We start from the raw sequence: 17990 nt of genomic DNA, 5'->3' as shown, positions 1-17990 counted from the left end.
TGACAGTTTGCAGACCGTTTAATCTGATCAAACCTGGAGTTTCTCAAAGTACTTGGCCACCAATCCTTTTCTTGTTTTTCCTTATTAAAGTCCAATGAACTAGTGCATCCCAGACAGGCTTTGGGAGAGGTCAGGTGAAGGAGTGTGTGTGTGATTCACTCCAGGGCTACCCCAAGGCCCTGGACGACCTGTATACCCACTGCTGCAGAAGCAGCCCCAGGCTCTGCTGAACTCCCGGAGTTACTTGTGGACAAAGAAGCCTGCCTGGGGTGGCAAAGAATGCGGAAGGCAGTCTGGAACAATGGAGGAAACTCTAGCTCTAGTGAGCTAACTTTTCCTAGGTGCTGGCCCAGGGCTGGGGGGCGGGAGCCAGGGGCCTCAGGCAAGGCCCTTGGGCTCCTGTGACCTCAGTATGCTTCAGTGCTGAAGAGGGGCAAGAACCCGCTTCAAGGGGTATGTGTATCAGAGGTGGTGGAGTACCCGAACACTCTGTGCAAGGGAAGGTCGTTACCTGAAGCTTCCTGAGAGAATCTTAAGTCCACAGACATGAGGGCTGGACTGGCCTGAGTTCCTGCAGCCGCCCCTTTGCACTGGTGGGGAAGTGGAGAGCCAGGTTCTAGGGGCCTGGGATCAGGGGTGGGTGGGAGAGTGAAGATGCACGGTCTCTCTTGAGACCGGGATTGGGTGGGGCCAGGTAGAAAGAGGAAGGAGGAGAAAGACTGTCACAGACCCGACCTTCCCAGAGCCTGGGGAGAAAGAAAAAGCACAAGATAAGACCTGGATGACAGATGATTTCCCAGCCCCCACCTGGTGAGTCCTACTCCCCACCTAGGTTTCCTCATGTACAGAGATGAAGTCCCAGCTTTGGCAGCGGAGTGCACTCAGACCTGCCCGGTGGCTGCTGTGCCCACGGGGCACTGAGACTGTGGGACCTGGAGGGCTGAGGAGTGACCTTTGCCTGGTCAAGGGGGAGGCACTCTGGCCATCACCCCTGGGCTGACCAGACCCTGGGTGGGACCAGGAGCAGTGGCCTGTCCATCACCCCACCTGGCCCCTGCCTTGGCTGGGTTGGCTCCTGGAATGGCCAGCCCCAAGGGCCACCAGTGACCCCCCTCCCAGCCATTCACTTGCCCCAGATGGTTCCTAGGGTCTGGCCCACTTCCTCCCTGATCCCACAGTTCCTAGTCTGACCCCAGAATGGGACACTGTAGTGATGTAAGAGTCATTTGTTCCGTTTCCCCAGCTGCTTCAGAGGGGTGGCAAACAGGCTGCGGGAGGCCAAGGCACAAGGGGGCGTCTAGGGGTAAGCTGATGAGCTGGCAGCCGAGCTGACAGGTTAGGCCTGGGAGTTGCATCCTCTTCGTCTCGAGGTCAAAGTGGCACAGGCTCCCCTGGACAGAGCCTCAAAACTTCCTGATGCGAACAGAGAGAGGGGAGGGAGGAAAGGGCTCCTCTTGCTCGTTCCTGGGCCAACTCAGCGGTAGGCTTCCCAGGGCCTCTGAGGCTCCCTGGGTGACTCTACGTGGCCCAAGCCCCCGGGGCTCACTGGGCACACACCCTGGCTCCCATCACACTCCCGCCCTCATTCCCCTCCTGGGAACAGAATGAGAGGCTCCTGCTGTCTTCTCCGGAAAGTCCTGGACAGGGAGCTGTGACCATAGGTGTCATGGCTGCCCAGGCCTGGAGCCTATGTGGCCAGGAAGGAGACCTCGGTGGGAGTGACGGAGGCCAGGGGGTAGGCAGGGGAGGCATCAGCCCCAAGGACCCGGTACAGCAGCTCCTCCTTCTCCTGCTGGAGCTGTCGCCGTAGCTGTGACTCCTTCTCCAGGGCCTCATGGGCGAGAAGCAGGTCCTCCGAGAGCTGCCTGTGGGCGCAGACAGAAGCCAGGGCTGCCTCTCAGGGCCTCCAGCGACCGCAGAGACCAACCCACCCCCTAGGACGCCTTCCTTCGAGGTGCCACCGGCCTGCTCCAGGGTCCCCACCACCCCATCTTGCCCGCCTTGAACACAGTGGCCATTTGATCTGTTGACCAAGGAGAGTGGCCCTCACAGGTGGACAGCTCTGGGTTCAGATCCTCCCCGACACTTAGCTGTGTACCCTTGAACAAGTTATTTACTCTTGTCAAGTTGCAGTTTCCTCCTTTGTGAAATGGGAAGGAGAATACGGGGCCCCACTCTCAGGGTAATGAGGAGGCTTAGAGGATATGCAAACTATTCAACAAGTCACGTCTGACCCTCGGTATTAGCTCTCATTTACTACGCCCTCAGAGCCGATTCGTTCATGTACTTTCATCCTTTCATTTGGCCTCTTGAGCTCTATGTTTCTGGTTCCCGCTTCTGAGACTGGGCTCCCCCATGGAGCCCACTCAGCCGGGATGGGGACAGGCTGACACTACTCAGGGCCTCGGTTTAGGTTTTGAGGCAGAGCTGGTCCCTAGGGATACCTGACTCTCAAAGAAAGAGGAGCCCTGTCCCCTGGGGAGGCCTGTGCCCGTTAACCCCCCCGCGCCCTCCCCCAACACACACACATTTCCCCGAGACTCTCAACTGGAGATTTTGGCAAAAAAGGTGGGGACGGGGAATGGAGGGAGGGGACAGCTACCTTGACACAACTGTCTGCTTGCGGCCTCGGACGAGGAGGTCCTCGTTCTCCTGTTGGAGGGTGGACAGCTTCTCTTCCAGCAGCAGGTTTTTCTCTTTCTGCGACAAATCAGAACGAGCTCAGGAAGCCACCAAACTTCCATGATGCAAGGTGCGCTGTCACCTCCCTTTTATCTGCGGTCACTGGAAACACTGGTCCATTCTAGATCAAATGCTACATGTCACGGAGCAATAAGATGACTCAAAAAAAGAAGACTACGGGGTGAAGAGAGGGCCACCAACACGAGAACACTGACCAAAGAGTACAGCCACCATCTCATACTGCAGTCCTTTCAGAAGAAAAGGGATGTTCTCGGTTCTCCAAAAGCCAGGGAATACAATATATAAAAATAAAATTGAGTGTGTCTGTTATGTCATGCCATAAAAATGGTAGAACAAGTTTGTGTGGGGCATTTGAGGTTGTCTGATAAGAATAAACATCTGTGGCACACCCAGGACCAGGGAGACTTCTTCCGGGTCATCGTAATCTCTGCTCAGACTTGACCCCAGGTTTCCAAGACCCCTTCTCCTGGAGACAAAGCCGCCTGTGCCTTAATGCCCACTGCTCCCCAGGCCCGTGCTTGCCCACTCTGGCCTCCCTTATCTGTCTGACTTGTCAGCCTTCCTCAGACCCTGCCTGGGGACATGTGACATCTGCCAACCCCTCCTGATTAGCCGTGGTGTTGGCCGTGCTACAGCAGCATGAGTAGCAAGAAAAGTGCAGGACCCAGATGATGAGGAGCCACTGCTGGCCCCAGGCTGGCCCCAAACCACCTCAGCGGTCTCAAGGGCCAGCACAGGTGGCAGGTCCAAGCCGGCGGAGCCTCATCAAAGTGCCTATGCCCTGCACACGCCCCTGAGGAAATGCTCAGGAACCAGAGGCCTGACACTGCCTCCCCACAGCCACTTCCACCCACATACCACCGTTTCCATGAGGATCAGCCGCTTGTCTAGCTCATGAATACGCTCATTCTTCATCTCGATGACAAAGTGCAAGCTCTCCAGCTCCTGTTCCCAGAACTGACTGGGGCTCCCGTAATCCTAGACAGGGATGTGGACGGACTTCGTCAGACCAGCAGGCAGAAGGGCAAGGGCTAGCTCCCTCCTCCTGACTCTGCTCCAACTCACCATTTGACTTAACAGACGTTGCCTCCCTGTCTTGGCCCATGGTAAGTGCTTAATATGTCAAATCTCATTCCATCCCAATGACACCCACTGAGGCATCACGGAGGAGGCATCACGGCTCAGATAGGTGAAGTTGCTCATGCTAAGTGGCAGGTTTGCTGGTTGCACCTAGTTCTCTCTGAACAGAGTCTGAGTACTTTACTATTCCATACTGCTCTCTCTGTGCCTTCCTTTCCCCCCAGTGACACAGGGACCCTGTCTCTTCCAGACACTTGTGAAGGTAAGAATGTCAAGTCTGAGCCCTGTTCTAGAAGACAGACTGGACTTCCCCATTGCCCAGACCTGACCTTGGTGGAGATTCCAGAAGGAAGGGCCCCCAGGTGTACTGCTACCTACTTGGATGTGCTTCTTATAGTCTCGGCTCAGAATGGACTCCTCTACCCTCTTCATCTTGGCTCGGAAGTCCTCCAGCTGTGAGGTCAATGCATCTATGGTCTCCTGGGGAAGGGAGCAGGAAGGAGATGATGGAAGCCTGGCTCACAAAGGCAGAGGTGGACCTCTCCACACCCCAGAGAGCGATCAGTCTCGGGTTCCTCAGTTTGTCTTTGTGCTACCATACCCAACAAGGCAGGCTTAGCCTACTTCAACCACTGCTTGAAACGAGCAGCCTCACTTCTTGTTCCAAAGCTTTTAGTGACTCTCCACAGCCTTGGGGGCATTGTCCTGGTAGTCAAGGCCAGTGGGAGCTTGGCATCCAAAGTACACCCAAACTGGGCTCCATCCAGGCTTCCAGTCTTATCTCTCACTGCTGCCTGTTAAACATCATCTCCTGCAGTCAAATACCACATCACTCCTCCAACTGCAAGGTGCATTCTTTTCATTTTTTTCAAGTTCATTGGTAGTCAAGTCTCTGTCCCTCACCATTTATCCCCTTCGTACCCTCCTCCACCTGCACCAAGGCGCATTCTCATCTCCGTAGTTTTCCCCTGCCAAGAATTTCCTCCACCAAAACCGTGCCCCTTACCTTCAGGAGAGAATGCAACCCCTCACTATGATTCACAGCCCCCCATTTGGCCCTTGCCTGCCTCTCCGGCCTTAGTTCTCTCCCCCACTCTACTCTACACCCCAGGCATCTTGGCCTTTTTTCAGGTCCACAGTCTGGGTTTTTTTTCCCTGCGTAAGGTATCCTTCCTACCATTCTTCAGCTGAACAGTCCTAAGCTATCCTCCAGGTTCCAGCTTAGACCTCACTCCTAGGAAATCCCTGACCAGCCCAACAGGGCCGGGTGCCTTCTTTCAGGCCTTCACAGGTCCCTGTGCATCCACCACCAGTCTGATCTCATGGTGGCACCTGGCCCACGACATTTCCAAGATCCCAACAGTCCTTAGAAAAATAGGCTGACCCTAATCTCAAGCCCGGTTGCCGTATCACGGGGCTCAGAGACACAGAAAACAATCAACTCTGTCCCTGAGACCTGAGCCGAGACCATTAGCTCTGGCCGCTTCGGAGCGCCATGCTGCTTCCCTGTGGGTCTTCCCTACTCTCTCCGAGACTGACTGGCTGAACCTCTCTCACCTGCAGGGCTGCCTTGGCCTCCTGAAAGGAATGGGAAAGGGCTTCTTTCTCTTGCTCATATGAGGTCCGGAGGACTGTAGGGGAAGGAGAAGGAAAAGACCTCTGTGAGCTCAGGCAACCAGAAACTTCACCCTAAACCCTCTGGCAGGTCCCACGAGCACTAGAGAGCCCCAGGGGCCACCTGGGACCCAGACGAGCCAGGAGAATGGAATGCTCTTATCCATCCTTCTGCCACATGGGCTTGGGCTATGTCAGAAGTATAGTAGACACTGAATGAATAAAAGCTCACAGAAATGGAAACAAATTATATCCTGGGAGGGACCATGAGCCCTATGAGATTGTGGTGCCACCCACACCTTGCTGAGGCTAAGATCCAAAGATCTTGCGGCCAGCTGGTTCATCTCAGCCCACAGCGTGCCGCGGAGAGTGCGTGGGGCCAATGTTCTGTGAGGTGGGTTAGCCACACGGTGGAACCGGTCAGTCCTTAGTTGTCAGACCAGGGCACGAAACTGTGGTGAGTACGTTACATTCGGGGCCAGGAAGTCCACCTGGTCCTGGTTCTGCTTCTTCAAAACCGAGAAGCCTTGAGGAGATCACTTAAAATATCTACGAGTCCTTTTACTCGACTGTGAAATGGGCCAATGAGCCTGGCAGGTGCCTCTGAGCGGGGGTGGGGAGAGGACGTGTGAGGGCTTGCCAGGCTGGGCAGTGCTGTGCGGAGCTGGGTTTATGGCCCCCCAAGTCCACGCGGTTACATTCTTCATCCCGCCCCCGCTGCACAGCAGAGGAGGAGAGTTCTGACACGGAAGTGACCGATCAATGGTGGGAGGGGGAAGAGGACAGAGAGGACAGGAAAATTTAATACAGTCAGAAATCCAGACCCAAGAGGTCTGTATCTCAGTGGACGGTGGGCAGTCACACAGAGAAAAGAATGTTCGGTAACATAAATGTGATGGAGGGTCATCTATATCAAAATTACAGGCCTAATTTTTAAAGCTTATGGGCCTAATCTGCCTAACTAATTTGCCCACCAGGACAGGTTCTGTTTCCAGGTGAGAAGGAGGGAGCACCCCCCATCCTGTCTGTCCGACTGAGTGTAGCTGTAAAACTGGGACGGAACAAACGAAGCAGCTCTTTCCAGACTCCGGAACGTAAATGGCAGCAGGCAGACTGGGCAAGAAGACAAGAATTTGAAGTACCACGGAACCAGGAGATTTAAACAAGACCCAGAATCTCATGTAACTCAAATATTCAAGATGTCCAGGATACAATGCAAAATTGTCAGCATATGAATCCAAAATGGCTCAGCATACACGTCCAAAATTGCTGAGCGTGCAGCCCCAAATACTTAGCACACAAAGTAGCAGAGAAATCTCGACTTGCCCGAGAAAAGAAACCCAGCAGATGCCGCACCGAGGTGCCGCAGAGTCCCTGCAGAGACGCGAGGGGCCTCGGAGCAGGGCGACCACGCTTTAAAAGAACGGGAAGGCAGACGGTCTCAGCAGATAAACAGAAGATGTTCAAGAAAACCAAAAGGAAATTTTAGGCCTAAAAAAGTGCAGTCAATGAAGTACAGACTCACTGAGTGGCCTCACTAGGAAATTAGAGAGGACACTGGAAACAGCTAATGAAGTTGAAGACAGATCAATAGAAATGACCCCGTCTGAACAACAGAGAGAAAATACTGGAGAAAAATGAACGGGGCCTCTGGGACCTTTAAGACAACCCCCAAATATCACATTTGTGTCATCAGCGTCGTGGAAAGAGGAGAGTGTAGTGCAGAAAAACGTTTTGAAAAAAGGATGGTCGAATGCTCCCAAAACTTGGCAAAACAAACCAATAGATTAGAGATGCTCACTGAACCTGAAACAAAGTAAACCCAAAGGAATCCACAGCCAGACCCACCACTTTTGAGAAGTAATGACAAATATATCCTGAATGAAACCAGAGAAAAATAGTGTATTACTTAGAGAAAACAACAGTTTGAATGACTGTGAGTTTCTCATTAGAAACCTCAGTGACTAGGACTAAGAACATTTTAAAACTGCTGAAATAAAAGAACTATAAATCCAGAATCTCATATCCCATGAAGATATCCTTCAGGAAAGGAGGTAGAACAAAGACACTCTCAGGTGAAGGTGCGCTAAAAGAACTTGTCACCAGCAGACCTACTCAGGAAATTCTTCAGACAGACCCCAGATCATACCAGAGGGAAGCGAGGAGCGTCAGCGTATATGGAAGAGCAGCAGAACTGGTAAGTACCTGGGTCAATAGAATAGACTGTTCTTCTCCCCTTGAGGATTTAAAACATGACTGATGGTTAAAAGCAAAAATTATCACATTGTCTGATGGGCTGCTCAGTGTATGTAGTTGAAAGACACAAGAAAAGGTGGGGGAGGGACGACAGAGGGGCCCACAAGATGGTAAGTTTCCTACATTCTATTTGACGTGGTAGAAGATTAATTTAAGTAGACTGTTCCATTAATTTAAGAGCAGTGATTATATAAACACACACAGAAAGAGTAACAGTAAAAGAAAGAACAGGCAAATTAAAGGAGAATGTGGAAACTACTCAAGTACTCCAGAAGAAAGCAGGAAAGCAAAGACAGAGGATAAAAAACAGAGGGCAGAAAACAAACACCAAGTGACAAACTTGAATTCAACCATATTAATAACAACACTAAATTAAATGGTCTAAACATACCCAATAAAAGATGGAGAATATCTGAATGGATTTAACCCCCCCAGCAATATGCTATTTATAAGAAACCCACTTTATTTATTAATGAGAGAGAGAGAGATTTGTGGCTCCACTTATTTCTGCATTCATTGGTTGATTCTTGTGTGTGCCCTGACCAGGATCGAACCTGCAACCATGGTGCATTGGGCAACGCTATAACCAACTGAGCTCCCTGGTCATGGCCTTATAAGAAACCCACTTTAAATATCTGTCACAGGTAAGTGAAAAGTAAGAGGCTGGAAGGCTGTAGTGGCTGTATGAATCTCAGATGAAGCACACGTGAGAATAGGGACAATTATCAGGGACGAAGTACACAACAATAAAGGGGTCAGTTCTCCAAGGAGACATAATAGTCCTAAATGTTTATGCACCTAACGACGGTTCTTCCAAATAGTGAAGCAGAAACTGACAGAACTGAAAGGACAAAGAGACAAATACACAATAATACTTCACATAATTATATACTGTAATTACCATATAGTATAATTATACTCCTCAATAGAAAAGCATAAAATCAGTAAGAGTATAGAAAAATTGAAGAAGCCCATGAACCAACTTGATTTAATGTATTCATTTTTGAAATATTCAACCTAACAGCAGCAAGTATGCCCTCTTTTCATGTGCACCTGGAATAGTCACAAGATAGACCATCCTGAGTCGTAAACCAAACCATAACAAGGTATCAATATATTTATAATGCTAAAAATAATATCAAAGCAATGCTTGGAGAACACAGCTGTTTCCCCACAGCAGCCTCCTGAGGGAGGGAAGGTGGGTTTGAGATCCATGGAAAGTAAACTGAGACTCAGGGCAGATTTTAGAGACACAGAAACTGAACTGAGGCCAAAGGACAGACCCCGCCCCGTGGGGTGCGTTCCCGAGGGAAGGGCCTTGATTTCATTTCAAAACACTTTGTGCTAATGTTGCAAAATGCTTCAAGATTCTTACCATTGTTCAGACCTCCGTTCTAGTTATGCCGTTTCTGGGAACCAAGGGCACCATGGGAAACGGGCACATCTTTGTGCAAAAGACGTGTTATTTGCAGTAGTTAAAACCCAGATGTCTAGACCCACGAGAAATTAAGGAAAACCACGCATGCGATGGTCTCGACTTTATAAACACTTTAGTAGCTGCATAATTACATGGAAACATGTTTGATACAATGTTAAATGAAAAGAACAAAACGTTACAAAATGAACAAAATGAACAATGAACAAAATGTAAGTGATCATCTTTTCAAAAGATAAATATTTCTGGGGAAAGGTCATGTGAATACTGATGATCACAGGGAAAACCGGCATAACATTTTCCAGGTTAATTTCAATAGCATCAAAAATGTATGTAAACTTTTCCAAAGACGATATACAAATGGCCAAAAGACACATGAAATGATGCTCAGTGACATTAGTCATTAGGAAAATGCAAATCAAAAGCACAATGAGAAACCGCTTTGTACCCAATAACATGGCAATAATAATAATAATAATAGTAACAACAACGGAAAACAACATGCATTGGCAAGGATGTGGTGCAGTCAGAGCCTTTGTGTATTTCCGGGGGGAGTGTAAAATGGTGCAGCCACTGTGGAAAACAGCTGGCAGTTTCTTAAAAAGGTTAGCATAACATTGTCGTCTGACCCAGCAATTCTACTCCTGGGTGTACACCTGGGGGAAGTGAAAGCAGGTGTTCAAGCAGGTGCTTGTACTAGTGGCACTATTCACAGTGACCAGTGCCAAAGGGTGGAGATGGCTCATGTGCCCATCAACTAGTGAATGGAAACAAAGTGTGGTGTGTCCATGCCAACAATAATGAAACATTACTCAGCCGTAAGGAGTGGAGTGATTTGAATGGACAAAACAACAACCAAGGAATGGAGTGCACAAGCAGCTGCCATCTGGATGAGCCTTGGAAATACCATGCTGGGTGGGGGAAGCCAGAAGGGGAGGCCACGGGTTATCTGCTTCCATTTATGTGAATGTCTGCAATAGGCAAGGCACTGAGACTGGTGGTTGTCGGAGGCTGAGGGCCAGGGAGAGGGACACGTGGAGTGACTGGTGAGGTCAGGGTTTACTTTTCAGGTGATGAGAGCGTCCTGGAACTGGATAGTGGTGACGGTGATGGATGGGTAATGGTGATGAACGTGGCCAAGATTTTACAAAACAGGTTCACACACATGTAAGTATCATTACTATTGCAGGAAGTGGCAAAAGTCTGGAGTTACCTAAATGCCTAACCTCTTAAGGGCCCCAGTTAAATGAACATGGGTGCACACTGGAGTGTTATGTCATCATTAAAACTTACGTCACAGAAGTTTAATGACAAGCTGTTGATACAATTCAAAGTAAAATAAAGGAATTCATCTTCTCCACCCAAAGTATGTATGTGTGTATAGATGTATATTCTAGGTATGCACACACAAAAATGAAAGGGACTTATATCTAAGGGACAGTTACTGAATTCTGAATGGAATTGCACACACTTTTAATTTCCTCAATAATAAAACAATAATGATGATAATTACTTGCTAAATCTCTTGCAAAGTATCAGGCACTGTTCTAAATAATATCTATGTAAAAATGGAATTCAATACCCTGTGAACAAAGCTAACTAACTTCTTCAAGGTCACATGGCTGATGAGTGGTGGAGCTGGGATTCAAACCCAGGGCTGTGTGCCTGAGAGCTTAACCACAATGGTGTAAGATCTTTTTGTTTAATCTTAGATTCTAAATTTTCTATGAGGACCACATTTGGTGATGTAAGAGGAAAGAAAGCTATTTGAAAAAAAAATTTAACCTAACAGAAATTGTAAGTAGTGTCATTATTGTGAGGAAGAAATATGAATATTAAAAAAGTCTCCTATATGTTTAGGTTTTTCAAATTTCCTTTAAGGAATATGAATTGCTTCTAAAAAGGAAAAGAAAAAACCTCCCAACTAAGGTAAAACGAGGCATGGTGTCAGGCGTTTAAAGCAATGCCCCAAAGGACCAGTCCAAGGACCCTGTGGATTCCAGCCCTGAAGCAGCCAATTGCTTATGAACCAGAGGTAGGAGGGCAGGGCCCACGGGAGCCCCCTCAACCACGAACTCAGCAGAGGGAGACAGAAGGAAGGCCCTCCCACACCCTCCCTGGAGTAGCATCTGCATCCTTACCTTGCAGGGCTGCCTCATGTTCTCCCTCCAGGACTCTTCTCTGCTCCTCCAGTTTCTCTCGGAGCTCTAGCTCCCTTTCCTTCTCCACCTGGGGGTGGGGGTGCAGAGCGGGATGAGACTGAGTAGGTTCAGGTTCATCAGAGCCTTGCTTACCCATTCACTGACTGCTAGAGCTACACGGAGCTAGGTGATCAGAGTCACCCCGCCCTCCCCCCATCAGACTGATGGAAACGTTCTCACAGCAGCGAAAGACACCCCCCAGACATGGCAGGCGTGGCTGACTGCCTTCTCTAGGGCTTAGAGGGGGCATCCCAGAGAATTATCTAGGTGAAAACAGATTCAGGAATCTTCTAATTCTGAAGCCCACTCAAGGTAGGAAGCCCTTCTACTTTGTTAGTGTTTCCCCAGCTTTCTTTGCATGTACTGGATATAATGAATCATACACAAGCAGTTACAGACATTTGTTCAACAGACAAAGAACTCCCTTCTTGGGAAAAGGAGTAATGAACACCACAACACTAAAATCAAAAGCTGGTCCTTCCTGGATTTTGCAAGGTGAGCTGAGCAGGAGAGAGAGAGAGTGCTTGGCATCTACCTGCCGTGCCCATTTCTTCTTGTCCTCTTCGTGCTCCTGGAGAATCCTGCTTATATCCTTCTGGTGCCGCTCAGCCTCCTCAGGTGCACAGAGCTGGACAGTTGTGGCTGTAAGTGAGAAAGAAAAAAAATAAAAATAAATCAATTAAAATCGCATGGAGCCCAAGTGGGGTAATCACACCAGCAGAGAGAGTGGGGGAGGCTGGGGCTGAGCGCCCTAATCTCAACCTCAGGAGTGGTTTCAGCCGGGTATCAGTCCCCTGAGGCAGCCCCCAAGCCCCTGGCTTTGCAGACCTCCTTCAGTATAGGAGTTGGTGGTCTCGTGCTGCTCCCCGGATCTACAGCAGGGTTGGTAACCGACAGGACAGGCTCAGCCCATTTGCACTGCCCAATACCCTAACCCTCCCCCCCCCCAAAGTTAGTTGCTGGTATTTAATGACTGGGCAGCTTTTACTTAACACAGATTTGCAGCTTTTGTGAAGAAGCCAAAGAACCGGCAGTGTGTGCCTCTGTGTCAACCAGGAGCTGGGGTTGAGAAGCAGCTGCCTCCTACCCTGTCCAGCAGGTAGCTCTCCTGTTTGCCACAGTTCCCACCTCTCCCTACCAAGGTGTGGATAAGGGGGGGGGCACTCTCTCTTTGGCTTTACCTGCTGGGGCCTGTGAGTGTTTGACCCTCGCCTTTAGCATTTCCCCAGCCGGAGGGTGAGGAGTGGTGTGAGCAGGAAGGAGATGCAAACAGGAAGTGTAGCTCTTGCTTAGGAAAAATCCCAAACAGGCCCCAGTGATGCCACTGGGAGCCTGACAGGCTCTGGGAGCGACCTGAGGCGGCGACCCATCCCCTCTGTGCCTCAGTTACTCAATACGTGAAATTAGGGCAGTAACAATACATTTCCTATGGCGTTATTGAGATCATTAAACCAGGAACAATGGCAATAGGAAGATAACAGCAACAGGTAAGGACTACTGAGAGCTTAGCACGCCTAGGATCATGCCCGCTCTGCACACGTATTACTCACACAATTCTCACAGCCACCCCATGGGGTGGATGCCACGATTATTCCCACATCACAGGGAAGGAAACTGAGGGACAGAGAAGTTAGGCAATTTGCCCAAGACCTCCCAAGCCACCATTGGGGAGAAGGGCTATGAAGCCACACGAGCTGACCCCTCAGCGAGCTCTGCTAACTGCCACCTGGCTCCCGTGACAGTGCACCGGGAGCCGTCTGAGAGGTGCCAGGTGCTTGGGAGTGCTTGGCATTCTCTGCTGCCAACTGCGTGGCTTCTGAATGTTCCTCAGGGCTCACGATCAGCGTTAGAGGCCAACACGAATGCTGTTCACATCGTTATTCATGTTGGTATTATGATCACAGACCTCCCTAGGCAGAGTCTGGCCAAGGGGACGGTGAGGAACGTGGGAACAGGGACTGCTGAGGGAGAAGTCACCACCGACTGAGAAGTCACCACCGACCAAGGTCAGTCCACCCAGATAAAGGAAAAGTGAGTCAGTGCCCTAGGTCCTGGTGGACAGCAGTGGCCAAGATCAGAGAGCCCTAGATCCTCACAGGTCTTTGGGCTCAGGGTCCCGAGTGTCAGTCCACCAGACCAGTAGCAGACTGGCCCCCCAGGGGGGAGAAGCTTATTCAGAAACGATGTCATCATTCACAATGCAGGTTCTCCAGCTCCACTCCTAGAGATTCCGATTTCACTGGTCTGCAGTGGGGCCCCAAGATCTGTGTCTTTGAAGTTTCCCCAGGTAATTCTTATGTGAAGCCGGGCTACAGAACTCTGACTTCTGGTCCAATTGCTTATCTGGTACTTGAACTTCATCTACAATATCCCTGACTGCCTCCAGGCTGTAATTAAACACTCTTGGAGGTGCAGAACTCATTCTATTACTAGGCAGTTCTGATGGTTTTAAGCCAACCACCACACAAAAAAATTCTTTGAGACTGGACTGAATTCGCCTGCCTGTTCCTGCTACCTTGAGGCCCTATCTCTGACCTTGGGCTGACACTGTACAAGGCTTTTCTTCTCCATTGAGGGCACTTCAGACACTTGGACAGAACTGCTGTGTTATTATTGCAACATCTTCTTTCTAGGTAAAACACCTTCTTTTCCTTCAACAGCTCCTTACAGGACCTGGTTTTCAGATCCCTCATAAGTCTGTTTTTCCTTCCTTGTACACCTTCCAATTTTCTTGGATTCCTCTGAAAATGTACTTTACAGAAATAAACTCAGCACTCCAGGTGTGGTATCAACAACCGGGAACAGGAAAACCCTGGTCAGGAATATCACCTCCCTGATTCAGGCATGATACTCCTATTAATGTGACCTACCTAATATCTCATGAGATAATTAAGTAGATATATGACCTTGGTTAATTATAAAGTAGAAAACCTCATGGAAGGCATTAATGGAGCAGGCTACTCACCTGTGTCCCCATTGGGGGGACCCAGTTCCTGGGGCTCTGGTCTGGGCGGCTGATCTGGTTCTTGGTGTCTCTGGAAAAAACGGCACACCCATGAGATGGAAGTAGAGGGTGGGGGAGGTCAGTGTGAGGACAGATGCTGCGGCAGGTCTCTTCCAAAGGCAAGAAAGAACTTCCGACTGTGCCAGCCCCAGCGCCTGCCTCCCTTCCCACCCCATGGCGGCGCTCCCTCTGCATGGAAGGGGTTCCTGAGGCAGAGCCTTGCGCCACTGCCAGGGAAACCCGTGTGAAGAATCCGATGCTGGCTGAGCACTCTTCAGATTCTTGTGGTTTGTCTCCTGCCACAAACCACGGGGCCCTCCCTACCCTCTCCTCCCTTATCCCGGGACTTGGCCAGACTTCAGCTTTTACCCTCACTGTACTTCCTAACCTTCACTTCAGAGACAGTTCCCCTTTCCTCTCAGGGCCTGTGGCTATCGCTGCTTCCAGACAAGTTTCCCTGAAAGTTCTGTGGTATGGGGAGCAGAGCATCAGAAGTCAAGGCCATGGTTTTGCCTGCTTATTCTCTGTTAGTAGGGGCTGCTTCCTCAACCAATCATAAGGAGGCAGACGCACTTTCCTTGCCTCCTGGGGTGAGACATTGTAATGGGGATGTACCGGGCACTGTGCTGTCATATCTATGCTGCCGTATCTACACTATTTGTCTGATCTGTAAAGCAACCCTGGGTAATGGGAATATTCCCAGTTCAAAGATGAGAAGGCAGGTTAGGACCCCATCAAGGCCGATTAGGGGGTGACTGGCAGAGTCAGGTATTTGAGCCCCACCTAGTTGGTCCTTTAACCAGTCTCAGTCTATGCTAGTTGGATCCGAACGAAGGACAGAACTGATGGGTGCAAGGGGCTTCCTGCACCACAGGGTCAGTGGCGCCCAGATTTTCAGTTTTCCTAGGTGAGCAATATTTTTAGTAGGAGAGTTGAGATGGATTGATGAGCAAGGATGCTGAGAAAAATATTGGTAGCCTATCATTCTCACTTCATAAAATCGAGGACGTTTTAACTTTCCAAAATATAGGAAGGCAGTCCCAAGGCCACTTCTCCCAGAAAAATGGAACGACATCCTCACTGAACATTGCAGACACGCTCACACCTCTTATTTTCTCATTTCACCCCGGATCAGGCAAATTTTGGTCCAGGCCTGGCACTGACCACTGGGCCAGAACTGGGGTAGAAAAAAATGTAAGCCCTTTTGTATACTGCTCAAGATAGTTTTAAAAAAATGATAAAAAAAATAACCTAGACCCCATGTTGGGAAACTTGAAAAAGTAAGTCGGCCCATAAAAAGGCCGTGAAAATGTCCACTTGCGAATAATCACTATAAAAGAAAAACTTTATCGATTTTAAAAAGTAATTATTAGCACAAAAATTATTAATAATTTCATGAACTCAAGAACCACTGGAATGCCACTAGAAAGCATACTTCTGGTTGGGAAGGGAATATAAGTAAAGAGAAGGCTTCTAGAACATTCTGCCCTGGGCACAGTGTGAGCCCCCAGCACACTGAGGGAGGCCAGGTGCTTCCCCCAGGCCCTGGTGCCCCAAATCTGCTCAGTGGCCAGGCCTTCCTGACAACTGAGTCCTCCATCCAACCGGTGAAGACTCAGCCCTCCCTTCCCAGGGGAGAGGGAGGGGAGGGGCCTGGCCCAGGCACCAGCCGGGGAAGCTGTCAACACAGGAATCGGGAAAGTGACAGGAGCCAGCCTCTCCACCCTGGGCTGGAGGAAGGAGGGAGATAAACATAAATGGTTGTCTCTCCCTGTTGCCACCACTGGCTACACTAATCTGGGCAATGTTTTCATGGAGTGAGAATTCCTAACTCCAGTCACGGCTCTTCCTTAAGCTTGGACAGATCCCTTTCCTCCTTTGCGAAGTGGCAGCGAGGAGGTCTGCTTGAAGCCATGGCCTTCTGGACGTTAGGGACTGGAGTGGCCTGATCAAGAAGTCTGGGTTGCCCAGATCTGGATTCGAATCCTAAAGCTGACACTGAGTGGCTACATGAAGTCCCCCCAAGCCTGAGGGGACTTGGCTTCCCCTGAGGTTGGTTTAAGGGTTAGATGAGAAAATGCACTTACAACACCTGACACATTCCAGAAGCTAAACATGCCGAAGTTTGCTCCTTCATGTTTGAAAAAGACAGCAAGAATACAGACTCCACGGGGTTTTGGAGGTCGCTCAGGCTGCCTTGGGCCTCAGGCTGCCTGAAGTAAGATCACAAAGCTCAGGAGAAATTGTCTTCTTCCCGAGAAGCCCCATAGAAAGGGGGAACTCTCCTTCACTAACAGCTTCCGGGCCACAGGCAGGACGCGGCCTGTCCCTGAGTCCCCAGATCCCGACAAAACCACCCCCAGGACCACTCCTTCAGAATAACATTCTAGGCTTGTCACAGTCTGTCCTCAGTTTACCATCGCCCTCCCCGTCCCCATCTTATTTTTTTGAATCAAGGTAACATTATGTAAGTGTCAGGAGTACAAATTAAACTGGATACCTGTATGCACTACAAAGTGACCACTGTAAATCTAGTCTGCGCCTGTCTCCATGCACTTGACCCCTCCCTCCACTTCCCCTTCCTCCACCTCCCACACTTCTGGTAGCCACCAACCTGTTCTCTTTATCTATGAGCTATTAGTTTTGCTTTGTTTATTTGTTTGTTTTGTCTTATAGATTCCACCTGTAAGTAAAATCCTACGGTGTTTACCTTTCTCCGTAGCACGCATGTTACTTAGCATAACAGCCTCAAGGCCTATCCATGTTGTTGCAAATGGATAGCATGTTTTTAATGGCCAGGCAGCATTCCATTCAATATATGCGCCCCAATTTCTTTTCCCATTTATCCATCAGTGGAAACTTAGGCTGTTTCCATATCTTGGCAATTATAAATAATGCTGCAATGAACATACGGGTGTAGGTATCTTTCTGAGTTAGAGTTTTTGTATTCTTTGGATAAATACCCAGAAGTGGAATAGCTGGATCAATTTTGTAGTTCTCTAACTTTCTCAGGAATCTCCATACTGTTTTCCATAGTGGCTGGCTGCACCGGTTTACATCCCCACAACAGTGCACAAGGGTTTTCTTTTCTCCACATCCTCTCCCACACTGGTCCCTTCTTCTCTGCCTGGTAATGGCCATTCTAAAATTTATGAGGCGATACCTCACTGTGCTTTTGACTTGCACCCCGATAACCAGTGATGCTGAGCATCTTTCCATGCACTTGCCTGCTGTCTGTATGTCCTCCTTGGAAAGATGTCTATTCACACCCTCTGCCCATTTTTTAATTGGGTTTTTTACTTATTTTTATAATTGAGTTATAGGAGTCCTTCATATATTTTGGAGCCCATTTTCTTAATACTTGAATATTTGTAAACATCCTTTTCTAATTGTAGCTGTAGCAATATATATGTGTGTATATATACATATATACACACATATATAGTCAGTATTGGAATATAACATTATTTCCTTATATCTTAATTTTTCAAATATATTATGGAATGGCATTATACATGGCATTATGCATGGCATTATTATACATGGCATTAAATATTCTGTAAAGATTTAATATTAATGACTTCACTATTACATCCTTATTAATTTAATCAATAATCTACTGTTGAGTATTTAGATTATTTCCGTTTTTCAATTCCCAAATTATGTTTTAGTTAACATACCGATGTATGAGATTTTT

The 17990-nt window shown here is 48.8% G+C and overlaps 1 protein-coding gene across 1 annotated transcript in view; it reads right to left on the bottom strand.

Moving 5' to 3' along the window:
* Positions 1-2: 2 nt before the first annotated feature.
* CCDC69 (coiled-coil domain containing 69) overlaps positions 3-17990 on the bottom strand; it is a 30961-nt gene continuing 12973 nt past the window's right edge. The window contains exons 3-10 of the mRNA XM_037045000.1: positions 14255-14324; positions 11825-11931; positions 11230-11317; positions 5341-5414; positions 4162-4263; positions 3562-3681; positions 2603-2700; positions 3-1865 (exon numbers count right to left, since the gene is read on the bottom strand). Coding sequence (XP_036900895.1) covers positions 1688-1865; positions 2603-2700; positions 3562-3681; positions 4162-4263; positions 5341-5414; positions 11230-11317; positions 11825-11931; positions 14255-14324 — 837 coding nt within the window. The 3' untranslated portion in view covers positions 3-1687. The remainder of the gene's footprint in view (positions 1866-2602; positions 2701-3561; positions 3682-4161; positions 4264-5340; positions 5415-11229; positions 11318-11824; positions 11932-14254; positions 14325-17990) is intronic.

Source organism: Sturnira hondurensis, unplaced genomic scaffold, assembly GCF_014824575.4.
Source record: "Sturnira hondurensis isolate 20B ecotype Veracruz unplaced genomic scaffold, ASM1482457v3 Scaffold0004152, whole genome shotgun sequence".
NCBI classification, from domain to species: domain Eukaryota; kingdom Metazoa; phylum Chordata; class Mammalia; order Chiroptera; family Phyllostomidae; genus Sturnira; species Sturnira hondurensis.
The sequence above is the reverse complement of the archived record's forward strand: the minus strand, read 5'-3'. Positions and strand labels throughout refer to the sequence as shown.